The sequence below is a fragment of the Pristis pectinata genome, chromosome 26 (assembly GCF_009764475.1).
Source record: "Pristis pectinata isolate sPriPec2 chromosome 26, sPriPec2.1.pri, whole genome shotgun sequence".
Lineage (NCBI taxonomy): Eukaryota > Metazoa > Chordata > Chondrichthyes > Rhinopristiformes > Pristidae > Pristis > Pristis pectinata.
In genome coordinates this window covers 23,677,442-23,697,160 of record NC_067430.1, presented here as the reverse complement: position 1 = coordinate 23,697,160, position 19,719 = coordinate 23,677,442, and the positions used below count along the sequence as shown (strand labels likewise).

Below are 19,719 nucleotides of genomic sequence, written 5' to 3'. Positions count from 1 at the left end.
GTCCTTCAAGATATTTGAGACATAGAGAAAACTAATTGTTTGAGATTTTTTCAAATTGAGTATCTGTCAGGTGTTCTAATGGCAGTCTTCCATAAGATCATGTTGCTTAAAGCCAAATACTGTGGATGGTGGGGATCTGAAATTAGAACCGAAAATGCTAGAACTATTTTGTGTGAAAAGAGAAACAGGGTTAACGCTTCACAGTTCTGAGTACCCACCAGAATTTTCAGATGAAAGAACATTGGCCTGAAACATTGACTGGTTTACCTCTTCACAGATGCTGTCCATCCTTCTAAACATTTCTAACATCTTCTATAGTTCCTTCTGCAGTTCACATTTAATTTCACCAGCCCTGATGAAGAGTCCTTGACCTGAAACATCGACTGTCCATTTCCCTCCGTAGATGCTGCCTGACCCTCTGAGTTCCTCCAGTATTTTGTGTGTTGCTCCAGATTTCCAGCATCTGCAGTCTTTCTTGTGGTTTTTTTGTCATTTACTTTGTAGTTTCCATTAACTAATAATCTAGTTCTCTACTTTCAAACAAAGACTTTCAGCCATTTGATTCCCAAACATACTTTTAAAAAAAATTGGTTCATATTTTCTCTCCCTGTTTTTTTCCTTCCCATTTAGGAAGAGATTGATTTTATTTAACGTCTCCTCAGGTCACTAAGAAGACTCCACATTTTCTTTGTTGCTCCTATTTAACCTTAATCCATTGTTTCCTTTCATGTAAGTATGTAATTATGAAGTCCTCCTAAAAATGACTTTCTAAAATGCCATCTTTTCTTTGAACATATTCTGTGAACCTACTTTTCCAATAGATTGCTCTACTTAGCTTGGCAGTAGCTAACCACAAATCTACCTTTGTTCAATTAGCACTTCCAAATCTTTTTTCTGCTTCAGCTCATCTAATGCTGTGCCATTTATAAGTAATTGTTCAAAAGACTTTTGCACCAATCTGTATCCCATTACATTTCTTAATATAAAATGCCATTTGCTAGTCATCTGCCCAGCTGCAGATTTTTTGAATTTTATTCCTCTCCTAGGAATACCCACTTCTCATATACAACCTGGTGACATCCACTAGCTTACTCAACTGTAAGATGCTGCTTTTGTGAAGTTGTTAATGGTTACTGTGAACAGTAGGCTTGTCAGCATTGATGCCTGGAAAGATGCCAGTTCTTCCAAGTGCCCATTTAGAACCATGATCACTGATAAGTGCCATCTATTGTTGTTGATTTCAGAGTCCAGTTTGATGTTTCATATTCTTTCAATGATTTTTCATTACCAGCCCTAAGCTTTTCAGGATAGTCCACATTAAATGTTTCCTCCAAGTCAAATTTTGTATCTTCCAGTCCTTCCATTGTTGGGTGTGATTGAATCTTTCCCTGACCACTATTGGCTTTAGTGCTGAAATCCTACTCAAAGAAGTTAGCAATGAATGCATCAATGCACTTATTTGAAGGTCCTCTTCAGTTCATGAATATAAACACATTTTTGTACTTGTTAAAATTGCAATCACATTACAAAAAATATAAAATACTCATTACATCATATCAGCACATTATCATATTTCTGTGAAATTCCGATATAATGGTGTGCAACCTATTATTGCCTTACTCCTTGTTGTCTGTTCTGAAATTGCTTCCTATACAATAGGTTTCAGTAATTTGCACTCGTTATTACCAATGTGGAGCTGAATGGCTTGTGATGCACAGAACGGTACTTCTGACTTTTCTTAGACTGTGAGTCAGAACCAGCTAAGGTTGTTATTAGAGTCATAGAGTTATACAGCACGGAAACAGGCCCTTTGGCCCAACTGGTCCATGCCGACCCAGATGCCCCATCCAAGTTAGTCCCATTTGCCAGCATTTGGCTCATAACCTTCTAAACCTTTCCAATCCATGTACTTCTCCAACTGTCTTTTAAAACTTGTTATTGTACCTGCCTCAACCACTTCCTCTGGCAGCTCTTTCCACATACATACCACTCTTTATGTTAAAAAAAAAGTTGCCCCTCAAGTTCCTACTAAATCATTCCCCTCTCATCTTAAACCTATGCCCTCTAGTTCTTGATTCCCCAACCCTGGGAAAAAGACTGTGCGCATTCACTCTATCTATGCCCCACATGATTTTATACATCTCTATAAGATCACCTCTCTGTCCCTTATTCTCCAAGGAATAAAGTCCTAGCCTGTCCAACTTCTCCCTATAACTCAGTTCCTCAAGTTGTGGCAACATCCTTGTAAAATGTTTTCTGTGCTCTTTCCAGTTTAATAACATCTTTCCTATAGCAGGGTGACCAAACTGAACACAGTTCTCCAAGTGCGGTCTCTCCAGTGTCCTGTACAACCGCATCATGACCTCCCAACTTTTATACTCAATGACCTGACTGATGAAGGCCAGCGTGCCAAATGCCTTCTTCACCACCCTGTCCACCTGTGACACCACTTTCAATGAACCATGTACTTGTACACCAAGGTCCCACTGTTCTACAACCCTCCCCAGTGCACTGCTGTTCACCGTGAAAGTCCTACCTGGATTTGACTTTCCAACATGCAATACCTCGCACTTCTCCGAATTAAACTCCATTTGCCATTCCTCAGGCCACTTACTCAGCTGATCAATATCCCTGTGTAATTTTTGATAACCTTCTTCATTGTCCATTATATCACCTATTTTAGTGTCATCTGCAAACTTACTAACCATGCCTTGTACATCCTTATCCAAGTCATTGATATGGATGAGAAACATCAATGGGCCCAGCGCCAACCCCCAAGGCACACCACTAATGTGTTTCAAGAAAATGGAGCACATTCTTGATTGATGCATCAGTTCTTTGCTGAGAAAGTGCTGCATTGTCTTTCAGATCAGACATTAAAACATTTTCTCCTTTTGCTAGCTCATTTGATAATATAAAATCCCAAGACATTACTAAGTAAAGGAGTAAGTTCTCCCAGTGTCTTGGTCAAGATTCCTGCCTGAACCAGTACCATAAGGAAGCTGGTTACTCATTGTCTTGCAGTCTATAAAATGTTCCAAGAAAATCATCTGCTGTATTTGTCTTCAGAATTCAAGCAATCACACTTCAAAATTAACTAATTTTCTGAAGTAGTTTGTTACATTGTCCAACCACAGGAAGGTGTTATTTAAATGCAAGTTGTTTCCTTTCAACTTATCTTCTGTCACATCAACCATTCTTTCATTAATTTCACTCCTTGCTTTTACCTTTATCTATTTCATTATTTACAAGTGTGTTCTCTGTAGTTTGATGGAACTTCACTGTCTATGGAACCTTACCAGGGGATTCCACTCTTTACTTTGCAAAGAAGTTTCACTTTACCTTGACACAAGAATGTGTTGTGTGATTCAGGCTGTATTCGGAGTGTTTTATATTTAAGCTGATGGAATGGGACCACCTCAAGGAGACAAGCTCAGAACAGCTGAAATGTAACTGCAATTGGTGTAGATTGAATTTTAATAAATTTGCAGTTCATTGCTCAGGCACCCTTAAAATTTCATTTAAAAGATTTTTAATGTTGCCAGGGAGCCTATTCTGCTGCTGAGTCATGGCTTCCATTTAACCATCATACACAGGTTTCCATTTCTTAGACCAGAGAGCAAAGCTGGCTGCACATCAGTCAAACTCCCACAAGTAACATAACTGCTCTTTTAATGACTGTTTAATTGCACACTATTGTTTACCCTGCAGTTTCAATTGCAATCAACTTTTTCCAAAATCAAAACTATGGGGGGAAATTAAAAAGACCTACAGAGTAGTTTCAGACCTGCACCAGTTTACTGAAAGGAAGGATTTTATGACTGGTGATTTTCTAAAGCTTCATCTGCCAAACTTAACACCATTAACTCAGAGGGCAACATTTGCAATTCCAGTTCTGGCATTTGACAGGAGCTCAATCAATGTAATCATTCTGGATTTTTAGCTGCTTATTTTAATTAATAATAAGTTGGGAGCACCCCAGTTTTCTAATCTGTGCTCCCATCCAATGAAACCTCCACATGCTAAGTTCATCTTGTGTCTGGTCTCTTATCTTGTCCCGCCATTTAACAGAAGGAAAATATAACCAGCTCTCTAAATTTATTTCCCTTCTTTTATAGAACCATATAGCACAGAAGGAGGCTTTTTGTTTTATTATGCCTTCCCTGGGATTGTGAAAGAGTTCTTCGGTTAGTCTGACTCCTCTGCTCTTTCCCCATAGCCCTTTTTCAAATATATATTCAATTCTTTTTTTGAAAACTAGTATTGCATATTTTTCAAGCACAACTTCAGATAGTAGACTCCTGATCACAACAATTTAATGCAAAAAATAATGCTTTCTCACATCCTCTCAGGCATTTGCCTAAAATCTTTGTCCTCTGGTTCCTGATCTGCCAGTGAAAACCAGTTTCTCTATGTGTAATCTATGCTGGTCTCAGTCGGTAGCACTCCTGCCCCTTCGAATCTTGTGGGTTTAAGTCCTACATCTGAGTTTCAAGCATGGAGAAAAAGCCTGAGCTTCTAGCGCAGTGAAGGAGAAAGAGAGTGTGGAAACAAGGGAATGCAACACTGTCAGACAAGCTGTCCTTTGGATGGGGGTCCCATCTGTTCTTTCAGCTGGATGTAAAAGGACTTGTTGCATAATATTTTGCAGAGCAGGTGAACTATTCCCTCGTGTCCTGGCTAATGTTTATACATCAATCAATGTCAGTAGGACAGATTATTTGTTTGGCTTTATCACCATGCTGCTTGTGAGAACTTTCTTTGAGCACTTGGACTGCTGAGTTTCTGAACTTACAATAGTGACTACACTTCAAAAGTTACTCATTGACTGTAAGGTACTTCAGAAGGTCCATAGATCCAAAAAGGTGCAACAGAAATGTAAACTTTTTTTTACTTTTTATTAAAACCTTCCAGATCTTAAACACCTTTGTTAATTCTCCTCTAACCACCTCTACTCTAAAGGGAACAAGTTCCTCTGTCTTTCCGCATTGCTGAAACCTGTCATCCATTTTGAAGAACTGTTCCATTCACTTGCACCAAACTTTGATTAATTTCTGCTCCCTTCCTTTCCACGGCACCTTTTTTTTGCTAAAATAATTGCACATCAAACTCTCTACCTTTGCTCCAGAATCCCACAGCAGCTTTTGAGCATTATCTTTCTTCATAGACATCCACTCTCATTAGCTGAGACCTTTCACACATCTTAGGTTAAATCCAACTCTTTCAATAACTAGATACAATAATTCTAGTCACACATTCAAATTCCTGTCGGGTAGAAGAAAAAAATCATAGCTAAATATAGAAATCTCACTGTAAAAATAAACAGATACAGGGGCACACGCACTTGTAGACGTACACACACACACACACACACACACACACACACACACACACACACACACACACACACACATTCAAGAGCACATTTAACATGTACTTGTCAAAGTTCCATTGCTCTGAGTGTAATAAGAAACCTTTATTTGCATGATTCATGATAAAGCTAGGAACTTTTGTCATGGCAAATGATAGGTGATAAGATCCAAGCCCTAGACTTGCAAGCAGCACAAAATTATTCTCAATTAACCACATTATTTTCTCTAAATCTGTCACGTACTGCATGTTATGCTATTTCCTGAACAGTAATTGTGGCAAATGTTTTACTTTCAGCATTTTTTAGGACACAAGACAGACTGGAACAGAATAGAAATATACATTTCTACACCTGCAGTGTTAAGAGCTGATTTCTCCATCCAGGTGTCCCTCTATGGCCTGGGCTTTCTGCAAGCATTGGTTGGCAACTTGCACACTTTATTCAAAATCAACAGGAAATTCAGGAATAAAAACAAACTAAAAAAATACCCTGGAAATACTCAGCAGATCAGGCAGCACCCGTGGAATGACAAACAGAGTTAATGTTGCAGGTCGATGTCCTTTAATCAGAATTTCTGGGACTCTGTCCATGCACGTTCCTAAGTTATATATTTTCCGAACACCACCCTACAATTTGAATGCTGGATTGAGACTCCTTGCTTGTGGAGTGTCTGTAATCGTCTTCCTCTTCACTTTCAAAGCTATTGGGCTGAACCTTATCTCCAATTTATAGGTTTGTAACATAAGCTAAATTCCAAAAACCTGGAACAGGAGTCGAACCCTTCATGAACTTTTAACAGAGTAAATAGGCAGTGGGCAGCCTCATCTTGGCAACTGAGTTGCTCATTTGAAGACTATTTTGACAGCCATTCTGCTTTTAACCTTGTTTCCCAGGCCTCAGAAAACCTCGCAGCTGAAAGCAGGCAAGGTAGACTGAATCCATGGGGTAAATGTCATTGCAGCCCTCTTTGTGACCCAAAAAGAAAAGTGTTTCTTCCAAACTTCCCAGTAAATTGCCCCACATTCTAGACCTGGGATTTCCCTGCTCCCCTACTCCCCTGACCCACCAGCAACACAACATCAGCTCCATCCAACCTCCATCAGAGCCCACCTTTGGAATCCATTTCATCTTTTTGCTTGATTCTGATCCCCAATTTCTTGCACTCCCCCCACCCCTGTACACCTTCCTGTTTTTATACACTTTGGTCTTATGAAGCCTCCTCCAACTCTCAACCCCAACATTATCCCTGTGAGATGGAATCCCACTTATAGAAAACCTTAATTCCTGAGTTTTTGATTCCCAAGCCAATTAAAATGATAGTGCTGTTGTTTCCAGCAGTTTTGCATTTTGCCCATTCCAGTAATTTTGCAAACTAAAAAAGTGTTAATTAGGAAATCTATCACTGAAGATCAAAAGATACCTTTCTTTTACAGTTTATTTCATTAGTGTTAACTTCATTTCAGTATCTCTCCTGACTGATTCACTGCTACAAAAATGTAAGAGGATTGGAACTGAAGGGCCATGTCCCCAATTTGGGGCCAGACTCTTGAACTACAAAAATGCTGAAATCAACAAAGACAAGACAGTGATGCCATGGCTGCATCTTCTGACACTACTTGCCATGGCACAGGCAGTGGCATTCTCACCTCTGAGGTAGAAGGTCAAAGATTTAAGTTCCATTCCAGAAACTTTGGCACAGTATTCTGGCTGATGTCTAAGTGAAATACATAGTGTGTGCTGCATTGACAACAGCTCCATCTGCTCTCTCAGGTGGATCTAAAAGATCTCATACCACAATTTCAGTAGGGGAATTGATTCTGCCCATCACACTCATCCACCATTGCTGAAATTGTCCATTATCTCATTTAAAAATTGTGGTAAGTTGGCTTTCATGTTTGCTTCTACACTGGCCATCATTCATTGCCCTGAAATGTACAAACATCACAAAAGGAACTTGCATTAGTTCAAGATTTTGATCTTATCGCCACTCCCAAAGCTCCCATTGCATGATTTGATTCCTGGGCCATTGGGTCCAGTACAGAACTGGGTGGGTTACAGCAGATAAGGACCAATGGTAGGTGGTGTTTGCATAGTGCTGTTTGGGAGAGTTTAAACTAAAGTGGCAGGTACAGTATGTTGGATCTGGAGATGATATTGTCCAGAAGGTTCTTCGTAAGTCAAGAATGAGGCATAAATCTTATGGTTACAGCCGTTTTACTGGATGTTCATAACAAAGAAGTGACAGTAAGTAGCAGCAGAGAACAGCACGTAATTAAGTATGAGGAGTAAGAAACGACTAGAGACCTCGTGGTCTTCCTTTATACTGAAAACTAGCTCAAGCTGGATAGATAAGGATAAGAACAGTCTGTGAAACAACAAGGACAGTCTTGATTTACACTGCATGACATCTCAGGCTTACAGACAAAGAAACTACAGAAGTACAGAATGAACTACACTACAAATTACCAAAAATCTACTGAAAATTTACAGACAATCAGGTGTTTATACAAACATATAAGCAAGTATAAAGAAAGTTAAACTACAAGAAAAATAATCAGAATCAGCATCAGGTTTATTATCACTGACATATGTCGTTAAATTTATTGTTTTGTAGCAGCAGTACAGTGCAAGACTATTTAATTAGCAATTTAATCCAACAAGTATAAATTGGATAAAAAGGCAGTATGTAGTGGAGGTTTCATATTCTACTTTCATTCCAAAATGTGGTTCCTATTGATTCCATTGAAACAACATTTCTGAAGTGGAAGAGAACATTGGGCAGATATTATATGGTACCACCAAACAGGAATAAATGGGAGCAATCACCTTTTGGTTGAGCTTTTAAACGAAGGCCTTCTTTTAGGTAGATGACTGAATTTTTTGAAGAATGGAAGTTCTCCCATTGTCTTGACCAACATTAGACTAGTGCTGGGTGAAAAAAAAACACTCAGCAAAAGTTCATTTGCTTTGGGATACCATGAGTTTGTGAAAGGCACTGAGTAAATTTACAACATTTAAAAGACACTTAGACAGGTATATGAATAGGAAAGGTATAAAGGGATATTAGCCAAAAGCAAGGAAATGGGACTAACTCAAGTAGACAACTTGGTTGGCATGGATGAGTTGGGCTAAAGAGTCTATTTCCATGCTGTATAACTCTTTATAAAAAAAAGCAAGATCTTCTTTCGCAGTCATCGTTTTGACTACCAGTGTTAATCTAACCAGAGGCATTTTTCTACCTGCAGGATCTGTGATCACTGTGTCTGGCCGAATGACATTTACCAGTAACAAATCCATGGAGATAGAAGTTTTTGTGGATGCTGACCATGTCTTGAAAAGTCTGACAGAGACGGCTCATGCTGTGACTGCATTCTTCACTTATGTTTCTTTGGACAAGGATGGAAAGGCACTTCCTATCCCTACATTGAAGGTGAGAGAACATATCCATTTGTATTATCACTTTTAAGTACATTGCTGGATTTTGCTTCTCCACACGATAAATGCACTAAGCCAAGAGCTAATGCTGTATAAACAATACCAGTGAATGGAACTGCAGGGACTGACAGTAGCAGGACAACTAGGTTTTCATCAGCTTATCCTGAGATGACTGTATTCACTATACTTGGTCTAAAATCTAATCCATGGTAACACTCAAGTTGCAGTAGTGGGTCATGGAGATAAGATGAGGAAGTCCAACCCTGCTGACTATCCTGTGATGGTTATTGGGAAGTGGAAAAGGTTTACTTTAAGATATCTTTATTAATCACATGTACATCGAAACACACAGTGAAATATATCTTTTTGCGTGGTGTTCTGGGGGCAGCCCACAAGTGTCACCATGCTTCCGGTGCCAACGTAGTATGCCCACCACTTCCTAACCTGTACATCTTTGGAATGTGGGAGGAAACCGGAGCACACGGAGGAAACCCACGCGGACACGGGGAGAATGTACAAACTCCTTACAGACAGCGGCCGGACTTGAACCCGGGTCGCTGGCGCTGTAAAGCGTTACACTAACTGCTACACTACCATGCCTGCCCACAAGCTGCAATAATATTATGAACCAGTTTGGAAAGAGGAAATATCTCCTAGTTAATGATCATTCTTTCCCACAGTGTCTCTCTGGGCTTGCAGATGAAGATAGACCAGTCAGATTAGACACTGAAGAGCTGCAGGCATCCACGGAACCATATCCTAGAAAAGCACATACCATGAGGGAGGGCAACAAATGCATGCACCTTAGTTTCTCCTTACCTTCCTTAATACAGTTGTCAGACTGGCTGCAGTTTATCTGAGCAATGGGGTGGGAAGCCATTTTTATTTGGAGAGAAAGCTACTTTTGATTTCTCTGCTTTTTAATCACATAAAATATTTTGAACTGAAATCATTAGGAAATACCTTTCCTGCCAGGACACAGTGTAATGTAATCCTCCGTAATAAGTGCAATTAATAAGTTCATTGAGGAGGATGCAGAGAAGTGGTCCTGCATTGTGTTTGTATCCCAGAAAAGGTGTTGGGGCAAAAGGCAGCTGCGAATAAATTTGATTGTACAGCGTTGTTTATTTTAGTGTTTGGCATATGAAAATGACATCTCCAACGGTGAAATGCAGTGATGACCATTTCCAGTTTGCAGAATCAAAACCACAACTGAAACAGTCTTTGCCAGACATTTGCAGCCCATGTCACTTTCTAGTCCCTCTGGTTTTCCTGTAAAATAATCATTTTAAATTCTCTATTTCACTGCAACTGGTAAAAGTCACTAACAAGTGCAGTGCAGCAGCTTTATACATGGGACTTGAACTTCTTTCATATTTTACTGATAATAACTTAGAAAACATCCCCAAAGACTTACTTGGAAAGTTTGTTTTTTAACACCAACAAATTCTGTGTTAATAAATTATTCTGCACTGTAAATCATGTAATTTGCTTTAAAAATGCAGATTTTAAAATGCAAGTATTCTACGTAGACAAATGATCAATAATACTTGTTTGTGAACCTCTATATAGAATATGTAAACAACATGACTAGGGAACCGGGGAAAGAAAATCCATATTAGTAAAAATGTAGCAGTAGTGGGCTAATTTGAATGGGAAGGTATTATTGTCATTATCAATTTAGTTATAGCTTACTATGGAAACCAAAAGTTGTATTTGCCAAAATGTTTAACAATAATAACTGGAATAACCCAATTTTTCCAAATGTAATAATGAAAAAGATGCCAACAAATTCAAGCAGAAAATCTGAACAATGTATATGTGAGGATATAGACCAGAATAGTCCAGAGTTGGTATTTAGTTCCTGCAAAACCATAGATAGAAACAAAAAATAAAAATGCTTAATGTGAGTAAAATTTCAAAACTAATAGAAATGTACAACAGATCAATTGACATCAGAAGGGGAAAATGGACCAACATTTCAGCTGATGTTTCAATCAGTCCTAAAGGCCCAGCAAAAAATATGTCTGCAGTTTTATCTGTCAGTCACTCAGTAATAGCTGTGCATTTCAATGACTTTTGTCAATAGTTTAGTAGAAGTAGGGGAGGGTGTGAAATTCAGCATGTACCAAATGAAGAAGGCTACCGTAGTTGAGATACTTTTTGGTAAAGTGTATCTAGGACAAGCATGGAATCGTGCAAGGGTAGACGTGGGAACTTTTACAGTTTGCTGACCGTGAGATTACAGGTTGTAGGCTCCATCCAGGTGCATGTGAAGTTGCAATGTTTAGTGCCCATTCAAAGCTATGGGAGAGGGGCAGATGTTTCCATTTACTGTAGCCAGGAGGGTTCCTGGAGAGATATTTTCATTAATTACTGAAGTCCCGGGGTCAAGTTCGAAGAATTCCCAGATCTACTTCAGAGTGCCCAAGCCAAATGAATGAGAATTTTCCACAGGTAGATTTCAAGTGCCTGATTTTGGACAGTCTTTTTATTTAGATTCCTTGAACACCTTGAACAACAGATTACATGTTGTAACAGTAAAGAAAGGTCTATATTAGTAGACAACATATATAACAGTATATAACAGTAAAGTCTACATTAAGTTACTATGCTCACAGTTCCTTCAGGATGCTTTTTTTATATATCATTTTACCTACGCATTTCTACTATTTTTCTTTTGATTGCTAAATTTCATGCATACCCCTAATATATAATAACAAGGTAAAGATACACAGAAATGACAACGTAATATTCAGCACAATCTTTAAACCTTATCATGTTTACTTTACTCTCCTGAGCCCCAAATGTTCTCTGAATCTCTTCCAGTTATTTAATTACTTCTTTATCTTGTGGGGGTACATTTGCCTGAAACCTCTTTAAGCACCACATCACAGTCACATCCTTATCCAAAAGCTGCTTAAATTTACCTTGTGCTGGTTCCACATATTGCTTGGACACTAAGTTACTCAAGTAGGCTAAACTCTCGTTCCATACCTGATATAGACTGCACACTAAGGCTTTGAATGATTTAAGTAAAAGTTAACAGACCTCAATCTTTGGGTACACAGGGTTTGGCAGTTGGAGGATGGTTGGCTGAAAACCACAAGAGGGTTTGGGGAGATCTGCCAACTTGTGGCCTGTCGCACATAATAGATGCTTTAAGAAGGAGCTAAATGAGTAAAGAATAGAAGGGCATGCAGATAGTGGGTTAGATTAGAGGACGTCCAGGTTAAAGCATATATTGACAAAGATCAGCTTGGCCACATGGTCTGAGTCTGTGTTATAAATGCTACATAATTGTAGCTTGTCTGGCTTCTTATATTGTTATCTGGCAACAAGCAGTTAGAGTTCAGCTCCTTCTGACAGGTTGACATTTCTACCTTCTTTACTAGTTGGGTTGGTTTCTCAACCATCTGAAGCACCCTTGCATGCTGATAACCTCATTGACAAGTCTGTAGCAGTTGTCTAAGTCTGCCACAGACTTGGTCCCAGTGCCCTTCAGCCCAGTGTGCCACCTTGGCATCAACTCAAACCCAACTCTGATTTAGAACAGAGTCACAGATATGGTGCTCTATTCAGCTTTACATCAGGACATTCAAAAGATTATTTTTTGCACACAGGAATAGTTATCCTGCCACACTATATAGTTTATTAAAGAATTTGTCTGTGATTCCTGTTGAGAGGAATTAATGCCATCTGTTTTTAGGCAGATTTTAGGTTATTTCTTTCAGTGAGTGGGCTGGGATTCAGTAAATCAGGACAGCAGATGTGATTGTTGAGGACATATAGCAGTCTGTAGCATGTAGAGGTGACGTGGGTGCTTTGGAGCTACTGCCGATCCTTCACTCTACTTGGTAAGGTTATACCTGCCTGTCTCCATTCTCAACCCAGAATCTCTGACTGGAAATTTGGGAGAATGTTGTTTTGTATCTCGTGGTACTCATGAGACTTTGAACTAGAACAATCATCTTGAAATTACCTTCAGTGGGAACATGACCTACCCAGTGTGGTGCCAAATTCAAGCCCTTCACAGATCGTGTCTGAGAAAATGGGATAGTTCCAAGGCTCTACAAAGGTGAATACCCTCCAGATCTTCTATTAACTACAGACACAGGGCCTTGTTCACTTTCAGCTGGAATTCCATGAGGTGGAATTTCCACTGATCCTGGGAATGCTACTGCAGAAAGGGTGGCAAGAGACACTGAAGAGGCAGAAGCTGCCCAGAAGCAGCATCAAGCCTGCTACATTTGCATAGAGGAGCAGGCAAGAGTCAGCAGTGGCCCTGGTGAGGCCCCACGGCTTGAAATTTTCTGCCACCAGGTTCTGCCTGGGTCTTGGATGGGTTCTTGGAGGAGAATTAAACCCTCTGCATCCAGGGTTCCCCTTTACCCTATGCGTGGCTTTTAGCTGATGCCTCAAGCTGCATTCAATATGTTGAACTGAGATTAGCCACTCACCTGGATGGAAAAGACCATGGTCCCATATACTTGTGTTCCCAACCACATCATTGCACAACCACTGAAACCTAGCTGCAGAACACTCCAAAGCTTATATTTGTAATAACAACTTAATACAATCTAAAATCAATCCTGATTTGCATCTTCACCACTCCTCAGATGACACTTCAGAGAAGGGCTGGCTGTACAGTGACAGCTGGTCTCCAGAGTACCAATTCAGAACTGAATAGCTGGCATGAAATTGGCACTGATGTCAGGTGGGGTGAGACTAGATAACTCACCTACCAATTAACGAGGATATATAGTGAGATTTACAGGAATGACTTTTTTCCGGCAGAAAGTAGAGAGCTAGAAGAAGTGTCACAAAGCTCCTCCACCTGTCATCATGTTGACTCAGTTTTTCATTTTCTGTTCCTAGTGTCCGGCCTGCAGGGTGTGTCCCACATCCTCACCATTTACTGCACATGACAGACAAAGAAAATTAATGCACGAGTAACTGCCCCCCTTATGCTTTTCAGTCTCACCATTTCAGTGATATTCCCTTTGTTCTACACATGCCTCCCCCACCTTTTCCCCTACTGAAAACTAACCTGTATTTCTCTCTTTCCCTTTTCTGTCAAAGGGTCTCGGGTGCAAAACATTAACTGTTCTGGCAGCCGCTGCCTGATCTGCTGAGTGTCTTCTGCGTTTTCTACTTCTGTTTCTTCAACTTGCCTTTTTGTAGATTTTATTTTTATTCATTCAGGGGATGTGGGCTTCGCAGGCCGTGCCAGCATTTAATTGCCCTTCCCTAGTTGCCCTTGAGAAGGTTGCGGTGAGCTACCTTCTTGAACCTCTGCAGTCCTGGAAGTGTGGGTATGCCCACAGTGCTGTTAGGGAGGGAGTCTTAGGATTTTGACCCAGCGACGGTGAAGGAACAACGATACATTTCCAAATCAGGATGGTGTATGGATTGGAGGGCCACATTTGAATAGAATCTGCTGCCTTTCACATTGCAGACTTTATCCTCCCTGCCTTCCTTTCTTCCTGCAACCCAGTGCATCGCCAGTATTATTCATGGTGAGGGGAGGACAATTGATGCAGCCTGATTTTGTTCAAAATGTCAATTTTATTTCATCTTCACTCACCATGCACACTGATCTGAACCCATTGTCCTCCAGGCAGTCACCTTCGTCTTCAGGAAACGCATGGTATTTATAGCTTAGATTAAAAATAACAAAGTGGTCATAATTGATAGCTGAACAGATAAAAATCGCATTCGTATTGATGTGTCAAAATAAGAAGATAACCTTCCTCAATAAATAAAAATAGCACCTTGGCCTTTCTGATGTGTATAAATAGTGCTGCTGCCCGTGTATCTTATATAAATAGCACAATATCCAGTTTTTTGTACTGCCTTCAGGTGACATTGGGATATTTCTCTGACTATTTTTAAATCAATTTCTACTCTGAGCAATTGGAGAAGAGTAAAATCGAAACACGGATGGTGCTAGTGCTGACAGTCCCCAGGACTAGTTGTCTTATTGTTGAACGCATCTGATATTAGGCGTGTTTCTTTTTTATTACCCAGAACATCCATTGCTAGTTTCTGAGCTAGACATTTGAAGCTTATCCCTTTACTAAATATATTTGGCAGATGTTAGAAATTTTACTACTGTCATCTTTTTCCACAACTGGTATCTCTGCTCAGTTATTGAAGTAGTACTGAAAGTGCATAAAAGACCATCAATATCTGAAGCAAAAAAATTATTAACTCACTTTCATCATTTTTGTCAAAAGCAGCCCAAAGGAACCTTTATTTTCGTGATGGATCCTGTGCGCTTTTAAGGTACTACTTTAAAAAATTATAATTCACATCATTGTGGTGAGGGAAGCAGGGATATCACCCTCCCTTCACAAGTCCAACTGAAATTGCTCTCACTCTCAGCCTGCTCAAGGCACAGTCTCCTAGACCATACTCAGAGCCAGAGTGAGTTGCTTGGCACAGGCCAACAGCTCACATCTGTAGGGCCTCATCTACAGAAGTGGAGCAGCATCCAGCCATTCTGACTGACGCACTGGCACTTGGTCCTGGAAAGAGCTAACGGAAAGATCAAAGGCCGCCTTACACTCTTACAAGTGAAGATATCCTCTGTCACCTTTATCACTGGAGCCTTTGGGGTCATTTCTTGGCCTCAGCGGAAATGCAGCAAAAGGTGGTATTTAAAGTGGGAGGCAAATTTGATTCAAAAGAAAAAAGAACGTTGCATTTTTTTACTGCACCTAGTGAAGTGGTTCCTCAGCAGAGTACCTTTTCAATGAAATCACGATTGTAATTTAGGAAATGCTACAGCTAATTTGTGCACAGCAGCTCCTGCAAATGCCAAGATGGTACATTCTTTTCCATCTTTTAAACCCAAGCAATTTCTGTGCGATATTGCACACTGTATTATCAAACTGCAAGGGATCTCAATCCCACACTGACACCTTGGTCACAAGAAATGGTTGAATTCTTCAATTCACTTCGGATGGTTTTTTACATTTCATGCTTGCTGAGTTTTTGCTTTTATAGGATAAGATCTTACCTCAGAAATGTCTCCGGATCAAGAGAACAAACATCCCATTGTATCTTTCAGATCCCCAGGATGTCCCCAAGTGCCTCACAGCCAATCCATTACTCTCTGAAGTGATGTTCTTTTGGCAGAAAGGCAGATAATTTGTTCATTCACAGCAAGGTTCTACAAATAGCAAATGAGATAAAAGACCTGCTGATCTGTCCTGGTGGTGTTTGATGAGAGATAAGCATTGACAAAGGCTCTGGAAGAATTCCCTGATGCTTCCACCAGTGATCTTTTCCACCCAACAGAACAATTCTCAATTCATTTTGTCATCTGGAAGATCTCATCTCCATCTGCACTCTCTCAGTGCGTTGAAATGTCAAATTAAATTCAGATTTGGGTCAGGGTTTGAATTTAGGACTTCCGATTCAATGGCAAAAATACCTTCAACTGAGCCACGTAGATATGAACAACTAATCACATATTTTAAAATGTAGACTCAATTTATTTCAATGAAATCAACATTCTAAATTCTATTTTCAATATTCTTTTGCAGCCACCAAATTCTTTTTTTTTATTTTGCTGTTGCATTTAATAAATCATTTTCTCCTTGAAGATTATCCAAGGTCCCTCTCAGGACAGAGATCACCTACGTGATCCAGGCTGCCTAGATTTTCTGTCTCGATACCAAACCACCTACATAACCCAATGTGAATGAGATGGGAGCAGGTATACGTCCTTTGCATAATACAAAGTTATAAAGCAAGCACGAAGAAACCAGGATATAAATGGGCACCTTTGTTTCATTACTGCCCTCAGGACCATTGATTTTCATGGAAAGACTGGATTAAACAAGAGTTTGAAGTTACATCCACATTGAAAGCCTGAGAACAGACGATATTTAAATAATTTAAAAAACTGAATTATTTATTGCAAATCAAGATTAACGAGCATCAAAAGGAACCATTGAAATATTCCCCAAGTACTGCAAAGTGGTTGTCTTAAATGCAGCAGTGCTTGTTCCAGCTGATTGTGAGATATGAGAAAAATTGCACTCACGTACACATGGGCACTTTTCAGCTGGACTCACTAAGCAACCATAAGGAAGTGGAGACTTGACTGCTTATTCTCCCCTCCTGGAATCAGACACAGATAATGCATAATGTAGAAAATTAAAAAGTTCAAGCACAGATTGTAGCATGAATATGAGTAATGGACAGCATGGGATTTTTTCAGAGCTTCTCCCATTCCACTGCTGATTATTCCTTCAGTAAAAGCTGAAGTAGCTCTGAGAAAATTTCTGAGGAAGTAAATGCCAGTGACAAGCCCACATTAAAGGCTGCAGCAAAGATTTTGCAAAATATTCTTTAAGTATGCCATTAGTTGAGCTTGGCATTTGCCTTGCAGAATCAGTGCTGCCCACACATTAATGTACCATTCACTGAGAACAAATCAAATTAATTTTATTCCATGATTAGTAAAACATTGCAATTTGCAGTTAATAACTTTCCTCACCCTTGGAATTACAATGTGATTTGCTAATGTCCATTTGAAAATCTTTGCCATTTTAGAGAGATTAATTTTATTTTAAACAATCTGACATCCCACATAGAAGAGCCGACAAAGGAGATTTAGGCAAATGTGTTAAACATTCAGATGCTTTTGCGCTGCTGTATATTTCCCAGCTCCCCTTCTGCTGAATATTGTTTAGGTGAAAATTACACTGTCACTGAAATCTTGCATTATATTTTCTGTTTTATTTAACAGCATTGTTGTGGAATCAGTTTAAGCAACATTTGTAAATCTAAAGGTTTCTCCAAATGTCTGTTCTTAGATGTGCCAGTGCAGAGACTGCACATGAGAGGTAGTTGGCAGAGTATGGTCAGAACATGCCAAGTACTGCACTGGTTTTCCAAGGTAACATTACTCTCCCGATCCCATACAAACTCATTAGAATGATCCTAGGGGTAAAATCTCCTGTAGCTCAGCAGAATTGCATGGCCTAATTGATCGTAATTGTTTGTGACTAGGGCAAACATCTTCTGGCATCACTGGAGGAGTGAGAGTGCCAGGAAACGAGCCTTTCTTCAGCTGACTGACTTCATGCTCTTGGCCTTACCTTTTAATGATGCAGCCCAGGACTCCTCTTAAGTTGTTTATTGCTGCTTAATCATCTGTTGAAAGTCACATCTCAGAAACATCAGCAATAACCTGTACCTGTGCTAACCCTGTCCTCACTGCTCCTGAGAAACTGTTTGATATATTTTCTCAAATGCTGTGTATTGATGCCAAAGCCTCACATGCAATCATGGTCTGCCATATCGCTGTAATATGGAAGCTGTTAATTTCCCACATTTAGCCCATACTGACCTCAGGAGCATATTTTCAGGTGTTACAAGGTTAAATAAGCAACAGATTAAGTTTTTCAGGTTATTATTTAATCTTGGCGGAGTTGCCAAACCTGGTTTAATGTACTCCAGGTGACTTTATCACATGACCTTCTGCTGACAACTCTGCCCCACGCTCCCACCATGAGTCATCCAACATCCCATCCTTACGGTACACTGCTTTTCTAGTCCAGTTGGAAAGTGATCAGCACCTTTGTTCCTCAGTTGGATGAACTTTCCTGTCAATCAAACAGCCTAATTTTACCCACCCTGCCCTTTCTCCCATATTTTTAACAACTAAACGGAAGTGTTTGAAGAGACACTTTTTCTTTGCTCACAGATTTGACTTGGAGATTAACCTTCCAATCCTGGAGATTGTAAGTCAGTTCTGGAGGGTTAGGAACACAAAGTATCAGTCACCTGATGTACAACAGCCTAAAAACACTGCAGATTGTGGGCTTCCAGTCTATTTGTGTATTGCTGAATGTATTTACACCAAATTCCTGGGTATATACCATTTAAGAAATAACCTTAACTTGAGCATAGGAATATGTTGGTACACAGGAATTTTAGTACCATACTGCAAATATTATGGTAAGATGACAGTATTTTGGGGGGATTTCTTCTTTCCATTTCTTCACTTCTCCCTGCCCCAAACAACCATGCATGTGTGTGTGTATGCGCATGCACGCGCGCACACACACACACACACACACACACACACACACACACACACACACACACACACACACACACACACACACACACACACACACACACACACACCCTATGTTGTTTGTTCCAAAGCTGCAAGATCTTGCTGACAAATTGTTCCAGTTCCATATCCAAGTGATTGCTCCACTGGGATTTGGCATTGGATATCAAGAGACTCACTGTCTAAGGGGCATCGCAGCCAAGCTCAATGCCCTCATAAAAGCACTTCCCAGCAGAGTGCACTGGATGTTATTAGGAGCAGGAGGCATAGAGTCATGCAGCACAGGCACAGGTCCTTTGGCCCACCATGTCCATGGCAACCATCAAAAACCCATCCACATTCTTCCCACAATAGTGCCACATTCCTCACAACTCTCCCAGATTCTATCTCTACCTATACACTAGAAGCCATTTATAGTAGCCAATTAACCTACCAACCCACATGCATTGGGATGTGAGAGGAAACCCATGTGTTCTCAGGCAGAACTCCACATAGAGACTTGGATGACTGTTCCTCTCTCTGCTGCAGCAACACCAAGACCAGCTACAGCCTCTTATTCAGCTTAAAAAGAGAAGCAAAGAAACAGGCCCTTCAGCCCACCATGTAACCAGAACTTGATCCATAGCCTTCTATCCTCTAGCAATGTAAATGGTCATCTGGGTACTTCATTGGAATCTGTCTTTGCTTTTAAAGTCCATAAAGTCATATTGCACATAAGAACACCACACATCCTCTTGTGTCTCCTTGAAGCTGCCCAATTGGACCCATTCCTCACTTTCCCTGCAGCCTTGCAAGAAATTCCAACAAGATGCAT

The 19,719-nt window shown here is 40.0% G+C and overlaps 1 protein-coding gene across 3 annotated transcripts in view; it reads left to right on the top strand.

Moving 5' to 3' along the window:
• acot7 (acyl-CoA thioesterase 7) overlaps positions 1 to 19,719 on the top strand; it is a 184,188-nt gene that overhangs the window by 142,715 nt on the left and 21,754 nt on the right. For all 3 annotated transcript variants that reach the window (XM_052039374.1, XM_052039373.1, XM_052039375.1), the window contains one exon: positions 8,617 to 8,801. In XM_052039374.1, the coding sequence (XP_051895334.1) occupies positions 8,617 to 8,801 (185 nt within the window). The remainder of the gene's footprint in view (positions 1 to 8,616; positions 8,802 to 19,719) is intronic.